The sequence below is a fragment of the Montipora capricornis genome, chromosome 4 (genome assembly GCF_036669925.1).
Source record: "Montipora capricornis isolate CH-2021 chromosome 4, ASM3666992v2, whole genome shotgun sequence".
NCBI lineage: Eukaryota > Metazoa > Cnidaria > Anthozoa > Scleractinia > Acroporidae > Montipora > Montipora capricornis.
This window is the reverse complement of record NC_090886.1, coordinates 689,623-698,997: the sequence shown is the minus strand read 5'-3', so window position 1 is coordinate 698,997 and position 9,375 is coordinate 689,623. Positions and strand designations below refer to the sequence as shown.

At 39.1% G+C, this 9,375-nt stretch overlaps 1 protein-coding gene across 2 annotated transcripts in view; it reads right to left on the bottom strand.

Moving 5' to 3' along the window:
* The window catches only part of LOC138045059 (uncharacterized), a 12,443-nt gene extending 3,661 nt beyond the window's left edge, over window positions 1-8,782 (bottom strand). For both annotated transcript variants that reach the window (XM_068891414.1, XM_068891415.1), the window contains exons 1-3: window positions 8,744-8,782; window positions 6,716-8,120; window positions 602-2,410 (exon numbers count right to left, since the gene is read on the bottom strand). In XM_068891414.1, the coding sequence (XP_068747515.1) occupies window positions 602-2,410; window positions 6,716-8,120; window positions 8,744-8,767 (3,238 nt within the window). In that variant the 5' untranslated portion in view covers window positions 8,768-8,782. The remainder of the gene's footprint in view (window positions 1-601; window positions 2,411-6,715; window positions 8,121-8,743) is intronic.
* Between the last annotated feature and the right edge of the window lie 593 nt (window positions 8,783-9,375).

The following is a 9,375-nucleotide window of genomic DNA, read 5'->3' as shown; positions in this document are numbered from 1 at the left end:
ATGTTTACATGTGAACTCCCATGTTTTGCCTGCCCCTTCAATATTTATCCAAGGAGAAAGAGATTTTAAATATTCTTCTGAGATAATAGCTTATTTTACACTAAAAAATGATAACAGTCCTTGAGAAGATATCTCCTCTTCTGTTCCATTTTTACCTGGGTCGTTAATTTTTAGGACATAAAATTATCTTGAAGTTAAAAAAAAGCAGTTGGCTTAAAAAATATTGAGCAAATGAAAAAATCCTAGCTGTACTCTTAGTTGTGACTCTTCTCTACCAACTGAGCTTTTAGGTTATCTGGGAGATGGCGATTATTACAAGTTCACTAGCCCGTAACAGGTTAATTTATAATAGAGAACATGCAATATGCATATATTTAAACCTCAGATGTGAAGTTCAAATATATGGCATTTTACGTATTTGCTATCATGAGAAATAAAAATAATAAATTAATGTTTACTTACAGGCATACTTACAGAGATCACTAAATATAAGCTGCTGTTTACTTCCTAATTGTTTTCAATGTTGACGCATACTTTACCAGCTCTGCTTTAAATCTCTTACAGTCATTCTTTCTTACAGCTATTTCTGCCTCCAGTATACCTTCTTGCTTTTTATCTGTCATTAATTGAATCCAGTTCTCCTCAAGTTCTTGCATGAGCCTTTGTTTCTTTTCTTGTCTTTCTGCTATTTGATGATGTATGAGAAGAAGGGCATCTTCTTTTTCCTTCAGACCCCTTTCAGACAGGATCAACTCTTCTTGAAACTTAGCATGTAAGGTGGTCAGTAGCTTATCATTTTGGCCCTTAATTCCTGACGGCTCACCATTCCTCTTGATCCAAGCTTCAGAGGTCCGAACATTAGCATCCCCATTTTGACTGGTTGTGAGAGACACATTGGTACTCCTGTCGTCATTGCCCAAAACAACTCTTGAAATGGGAGGTGTGTTCTGATTGGAAGTAACACTTGGTGCATTGGAAACCCTGTCATAATCATTGGAAACCCTGTCATAATCATTGCTTACATCTAGAGAACTGGTATCACTGTTGATTGAGCTCGTAGGCACACTTGTACTTGAGCTTTGATTAACTGCAACCACTGGTGGAAAGGAACCATCAATGTGATCTGTTGCAATGCTAGGTGAACAGATATCATTCCTTGCATCTGGCATTACATCCACTGAAATATCCTCGGTAACTTCACTATCACAACCTAACAAAACTGTAGCATCTGTATCCTCTGATATGGGTGGAGTTGAAAAGGCTTCATCAGGTAAAAGCTTTAAAGATGGTAATGGTGAAGTCTCACTTGATTTTGATGTTGAAGGCACTTCATCCTCTACAAAAAGGTCTTCTTTTTTGTGACCTTTTACGACAGCATCTTCTGGCTCCTCCTTGGCTACAAAAAGCTGTGTGTGTCCAGTGGAACCACCAGATACTAATGGGCTCAGACAATTGTCTACAGGAACGAATAGGGTTGCAGGTGGTGATGCTGCTAAAGGGGACTCTAAAGGAATGCTTTTGTCTGGGGTCTGTTGAACCTTTGCTACATGGTCATTAGGCAAAGGAGGAACTTCAAAGTCATGTGGTTGAAGAATTGCTGCCATTTCATATGAGTGCAATTCTTTTGATAGATCAGATGGAGTTTTACCATTGGTATTCTTGATCTCTTTCAGGGCATCCATGATCTCTGGTTCAATGTTTTTCATGACAATCTTGATTACACGATGTCCTGCGCCGTGTCTGCATGCAAGGATGTGTAAAAAGGTTTCCTTGCTATGGTTTGTCTTAAGTAGAAGTTCCTTTACTGTGTTGGGTGTGAGCTTACCAGAAGTCTTCAGATGCGCCAACTCCTTCATGAGTACCGCAAAGTAACCCTCATAAGTGCTTATCTTCTCAAGCTCTCCTGTGCAGTCAAGAACAATTTTAGCCAAGCAGTGAAAGGGCGTGTCTCCTTCTTTATTAGATAAGGTAACAACTTTTGGCACACAGTCAGTCAAGGTTCTAAGCGTTTTAGAGAACACCTCTAGGATTGTCTTTACTGAGTTTTTCTTTAGGACTTGGCCAAGGGACAGAAGCATTCTATGCACTCCTGTTTCTCCAGTCCTCTCAGATTGTACAGCAAGGTTAAATTCCTTCATCTCTGCCAATTTACTAAGAACTCTAAATTTACCCAGGACACATACCCAATGTACTAACGGGTATTTGAAAGAAGCAACAGGATCCACAAGGTCTGCATTAACCCTTAGTCTGGCAAACTTTCCAGCCTGAGTAACAATCTCATTCACTTGCTTCATAAAATTGTCACCATTTGCTGCACCATAGTTGTAGTTGGAACATTTCAATAGACTCAAAATGAGCTTGTGGTGTTGAGCTGTGCATGTTGTATGGCAAAATGGTGTATGCTTTGGTGCTGCAGGAGAAAGATACAAAATAATAGACTAGTCATTATATGAATAAAGGAAAGGCAATTGAGCCTTATTCAGCCAACACTACAGGCCAAGAAAATGATTGATTTTACTTGTGAAGTTCGGACGAGGGTCAGAAATATTTCATCATGTCCTTGCCCTATTTGTTCCACCCCACATTAAGTTAAAATAGGCCACTATCAAAAATACCCTAAATACAATGTTTGTGCCCCTCCCCTATTGTTTTTGTTTTCTCCTGAGACCATTGTAAGTCCCAAGAGAAACCGAAAACAATGCTTATGCAAAATTTGGGGGGGCAAACAGAGGGTATTATGTTATATTCAAAAGTGGCCTATAATGGATGGTTCAAAGAAAGAAAAGAGAAACAAACTACACATAAATGTCATAAAAGGTTAACCTTAAATCACTTTACTTTTTAAATGTAAGAAAATCTGTCTAATATAACCCTCTTTATGGTTTGAAGAAACTAAATTCAGGAAACTAGTGAAATACTTTATACTATGACTTGTATTTATTTATCTTGAAAGATATGTACCATATTTATTCACTTATAAGGCACACTCAGTTATGAGACGCACCCTAAACTTTCGAAGACGACTGTGACAAGTAAGCAAAATAAAAATTTCACCTGAATACCCTGTAATAAGGCGCACCCAGAATTACGGGAAATTTCGTTGACCATGTTTGCTGTACTTACAACAAACTTCCAAGTTACTAATTACATTGCTTTCATTCCCAAAACAAAAGTGAAAAAGTCACACATTGAAAACAATAGCAAAAACGTCATCTGAGAAGTGAAGGCGGATGGTGAGAAACTTCCACTGAAGGTGATAATCAAAGGCATTTGTCAGCTGCGAATCAAGGTGCCCAGGAGAATGCAGGTTTCTTTACACAAGAAGACCTGGATAGACGAAGGTTTGTTCTTTTTCCTTTATAGGAGTATTTAATAGCAGCCATGACAAATAATTTTTTTCAAATGATTTGAAGTCAAGTTTGCCTTATTTCATGGGAGCGAGGTTCAATTGTTTCTGACGTTAATCATTTCAAGCACGTGCCTTTTAGCACGTTCGCTCTTTGCTGAAATACCATGGCTTTGTTCACCAACTTGTCGCCTGAGCATCGAGGACTTCTCGTTTGGAATTCCTTCTGCACCCATTTAATGGATGCAGTTAAAGATCCACTGGACAGACCAAACGTTGATGTTGCCGTAAAGTCAATGATCAACATTGTTTGTCTTTTGTTCATTCATTTACCGGTATTTTTTTACATACTCATTTCAGTTTAGCATTAATTATTAGGGAAATTTGGAAAAGTTATATTTTGTTGTGTGAAAATACTCGGTTATAAGATGCACCTCAAGTTTTGAGCAGATTTTAATCATAAAAAAATGGTGCGCCCAATAAGTGAATAAATACGGTATATTTAAGTGTGGGTTGTAAACGAAAGATAGAGGTGATCCTTACAGTTACAGACACCTCAGAAATTCAGGAGACTTCAATGGGAATTGAATTAGTGAACCTCAACAGGCTGCACCCTTGCAGGATTCCCGCAAGAAAAATAGAAATGGCACATAAAAACCCATGCAAATGCACCCACTTGGGCACACAAGAATGCTACAAGTGAAACAGACTTTTAGAGGTAAGTTAGCAGTCTTTTAATGGTTCCAGTGAATATTCCAAATTCTTGTTTGGCCAGAGCTTAAAAGATAATTTAGAGTGTGGAGTCATGTTTTTGTCATGTCACACAGAAAATTAGATTCTTTCTTTCACCCTAAAATACCAAGGATTTAGAAAAGGTGTACTATCATTGAAACGCCGGTTAAGAGGATAATGAAGACAACATGGTAAGCAAAGATCCAAAAGCTATTTCATTGAGGAAAAAGCCATGTTTTTCAGAGTGAATGGCACTCAAAATACACAATCATGGCTTGCCTATATGATGCCAAGATAAAGGTCGCAACCTGTTAGATCTGTCCAGAGGCAGACAAATCAAAATGCCTTTACAATATTGTCAAAGGGCCACAATTGCAAGAGTAGAAAATTGAATGTGCCTAGATGAAATGGACAGAGAAATCAAGAGGGATTTTTTTCCACCTTATTCATGGAATGCAAGTAACTTTGTCCCGCTTAAGCTCTTGCAGGGCCCCTATTTTTCAGGGAAGGGGGCCCTTGGGACTTTCTTAGACAAAATCCTGGTGAGAACACTGTTGAACCCATCGCCTCTGCAATGCTCTACCAACTGAGCTATGAAGCCAATCAGTTGGGAACGAATGAGCCCAACAAATTGACCTGATCCCAACTGAGTGGCTTCATACGTCAGTTGGTAGAGCATTAATTGCACCAGCATCACAGAGGCCATGGGTTTGAATCCCGATGACACCGCCTCAATTTTTCAAGGATCACTTCTATCTTTCGTTGGTAATTATCTATTTTGTCATCATGAACCCCATAACTGACCATTCTCACTGCAATAGGTTAGTTTCAAATTGTGCAGCAACAAAAGAACAGAGGTTCAAGGTTCAGGGGAAATAATTAGCTTTGTTTTGTTGAAAACAAAGGAAAATGCAAATTATTCCCCTGACTTAGCTCGACCTTGTTCCTGCACAATTCGAAACTACCCTATTACTATTTAGTAGCACCCAACTAGTGGACTAGTGCAAATCCTGCATCTTGATTGGCTATGCTACTAGAGGACTATGAGGACTATTATTAATAGTCCTCGAGTAGCGCAAAGCATGATGCTTTCTTTTGTTTTATTTCCAAATAAATATTTCTTTAACTATCATTTGCTAACTTTATTATTGCCTTTTCTGTCCGACCAGTTGGGTGATACTAAAACAATATTATTAGCCCCTTGGCCCTCAAGGGACACGGGTCAATAGCCCATTTGGCTTCACCTCATGGGTTATTGACCCGTAGCCCTTGCCGGCTATGGGTCTAATTGTTACATAGTCAGTCAATGCTGACACAGCTGGTTCCAGTTGTTCAAAACGTGGATAACACTATCCACCGGATAAATCACTATCCATTGGATAGCACAACTGGTTTTGCTATTACGTATCCACTGGATACTGATTTATCTGGGGAATAGCACTATTCATAATTTGAACAACTGGGGTGTGTGTGCCAGCTCTTAAGATATAGTATCACGGAAAACAGTTTATTGTGTGGTTCCAGAAAATTAAATACCCATACCCCACCCACGGAGGGTTAGATTCAATAATATTGGAGGGCTGGTGAAGACTTTTAGCGAGTCAGCCATTTCGTTACTAGCAGTTTCCGCTGTTGAAAAACATATTTGTGATAGGTTTGTATGGAAACTATAGGACAAATGATATTACCAACATTATCATCAAGGAGCTAACCCTAACCCTAACCCTACATTTGGACAGGGAGCTACATTTGCTTTTGGTTACCTGAATCGGTTGTGAAAGTGGGTAGGTTATAATTTCATTTTATTTGATTGAACTTACATTTTAAAACCCTCTGGAAAGAGAAAGTTTGTGAACCCCCCTACCCTTTGGAAAATTTTGCTTTTACACCCCACCACCCCTCAGAATTTCTGTGAACCTCCGTGGGGGAGGTATGGATATTTTCTGGAACCACACATTTGAACTCCACCCCACCTCTACCTCTACCTCTACCTCTACCCCAACCCCACCCCCACCCCCACCTCCTCTGTCAGTGTTACAGCTTCAAAGATAAGTCAAAGACTGAAGACAGGTTTACTAAACAATAAAAAACAAAATCCAAATGTCTCTTGTCTCATCTACATGTAAGTTGCATCCAGTAGCATTCCAGAGGATGAGGACTAAATTTTAACTCTTGTAAACACATTCCACACTCAGGCTAAGAAAGTAAAAAGGCAAAGTTCCAGTAAATGTGGAGCTTTCTTTTTTACCAATTAAGGGAAGAAGGGATTGGCTGGCGTAACATAACAAATGATGGAAGTTGGAAGACAAAAGTACAGGAAGCATGAGACTAGGGTATGGGAAGCTTCAAGACCCAGACTGCTTGGACCATTTGTCACAAACTAGGACATTCTAAAAGGCAGAGGGTCTGAGACAAGGCATTTCTCAACCTTTCAGGGAAAACACTGACCAGATGAATTTCAAAATTCAACATTATACAAGCAAATTTAGTAATACCTTGATGCTTGGGGAAAAACCTTCAATTCCTTTTCATAAGCCAGCAACTTTCATAATGAATGAGATGGTAAATAAAAATGCTGAGTACCCTATAGAAATAAATTGATGTATAAAAGATCTTAACTTATTTATAAAGCCATACCAGCTTCAAATATAATGTTCTCATCTGCACGTTTTGAAGGGGTGTCTTTGAGCATGACATTCCTGCTGGCATCACCCGCAGCTCCATTGTTGTCACCCTTTATGTCCTTGTCACCATCAACATCATCCTCTTCTTCTGACTCAAAGTCATCTGAATCATCATCCAGCTTAAAATCATCATCGTCCACATCACTTTCTGAATCAGACCATTCCAATGCCATGCGACTTCTTTTGGTGCTGGGTCCACTGGACTTTGTTACTCTTGGAGCTGGTCTTTTTCCAATAGCTTTCTTTTGCGTAGCCCCTTCTCCTTTTGATAAACCTTTAACAGTATCTGACTGGCATAAAACATTACCATCCCCAAGGTTTGGTGGGGTTGTTGGGGTTTCTGTGGGGTTTGTTTGTACTGGCATTACCTCTCTTGTTGAATTACTGTCTTTTGCCTCCACTGCTGCAATGGATTGTGAGTTGTTCTGCTCGACTCTGTTACTACTCTTAGGAGTTAAAGCTTTACTTCCAGCTACTGCCTTCTGCAGACTTGCTATTACAACAGCTGGTGCCCCTAAGGCTCTGAGCATTTTACAAGATCTCTTTTCAACAGCCAGTTGACGTGGTGTCTTCCCACTATTGTTCTTGTTTTTTGAAATCTTCTCACTTATCAAATGAAAATTTTTTGAGAAGTATTCCAATGAATCAACAGATTCTTCATCTGATACTAAGTGGTGAAGGAAGGAATTCCCACTTTTGTTGATGACGGAAAATATTTTCTCAACTTCGTCATATTTTAATTTATTGTTCTCTTTTATCCTCAACAAACATATCTTCAGGTACATCCTTGAATAAGGATCAGAGCTGCATCTCTTTGCAAGGTAGTGAAGTATGGTGTCGCCCAAGCTAGAATCTTTTGCACACAAAACCTCTGGAACATGTTTGAGAAATATGTCTAGGATATTACCAAAGATGGACCCAATGTACTCAGTTGAATTGCTAGGACCGAGTCCTCTCGCAAGATACTGCACCATAGAATGTAATGCACTTTGACTGTTTTGGCCACCTTTTACTGTAAGAATAAAGCCACATTCACTTATAAGATAACCTAACAGCTTGTATTTTCCAAGAATACACACCCAGTGCACCAAAGGAAAACAGATTTCCTTGTTCTTTTCTGGAACACAATCTGTGTGAATCCACTTTGTTTTTGTAAACTTATCCAAAGATTTCTTGAAATCAGTTTTTTCTACTTCAGTTGTATCTGGTGACTTTGCAAGTGCCATAATCAGCTCATGATGCTTGCCTGCTCTGGGACATGTTGAGTTTCCAGACACAATGTGGCACAAAGTACACTTAACAGGGGGCGAAACATTTCCAGTGCAACTCTGCATGTTTGAGGCCTGGTCTACTGGCATCTAGATGAATAAAAAATCACACCCTTTTCAACCATGTTGAGACAATGTTGAACATAAATTTTGCTAGAGAAACTACAAGATACAGGGCCAAACAAGAAAGATTTACCTCGTTGTGGCTTTAGCACACAGAAAGTTAAGTGACTTGTCAGTGAAAGTAACGAGTATATACTTTTGTGGCTCTCTGGTGCTATGGCTTAGAAGTTGTTTCCCGCCTGCAGATTTTGACATTTCAACTTCTGAATGCATTTTTACTAAGATACCATTATTTGCTCAATCACTCGTTCTTATACCTCTGACCCTTCTTCAATTTTATATTTCTTTTTGCAATACGAGCAGCATATTAACCCCTTTGCAATAATCAATACTATTGTCATTGTTGATTCAACTTGCTTTCATGAAGTACTCAGTTCTGTACGTCATATGAAGTGCAACGTACCATAATACATGACTGTACAATTCTTGCAGAACAAGGCCCTAAAATGTAGACATGCAAACTGGTACGTGGCGGGGTATATTGCAGTCTCGAACAACGTTAGAATGATCGCCACTAAAGCAGATTCAAATAAACAAAATAAAAACACACATCAAACGGCAAAGAAGAGTACATTAGTAATGACACTGACCTGTGATGAGCTTCGACGGTCCATCTTGATACAACGCTTTGAAAAGATAGATTCCCACAATCCCCTCTGCCATTGCGATTATTTATCCCATGTGACCAAAAACGCGCCAAATTAAAGTAAAGATCTCATGTATATAAAAATAACCACCACGAGTCACCAACTACGTTTTTCACGCGAAAATATCTAATACTCTATCATTCAGTCATGGGTCTTGACAAACTGCGAGCCAGCGAGTTACGCAGGTCATGCGAGTCTTGCATTTAAGTTGAATCACCCATTTCAAAAAGCGCTTTATGAAGAGTATTTAATGATCACCCATTTTAAAACGGTTAACTGTATGATACATGGTCTTAACATGTGTTCATTTTTAAACCATTTTAGCTCGTGACTTTGTCCAAAATTGTGGTCTCAATGGATGTGATTAGTCTCTACACCAAGATCCCGCAAGAGGAGGGAATTACTGCAGTATTCAAACCATACAAGAATTTTCATAATAAAAGCACAGTCTCTCAATTCCCTTTGAAACTCCCAGAAGAATTGTGTTTTTCTCCCGAAACAGGCCTTGTTAGAGTTGTCAACCCCAATTCATGGTGGCTTAGAGGTAGACTACTAACACCAGGAGGTCTTCCCCC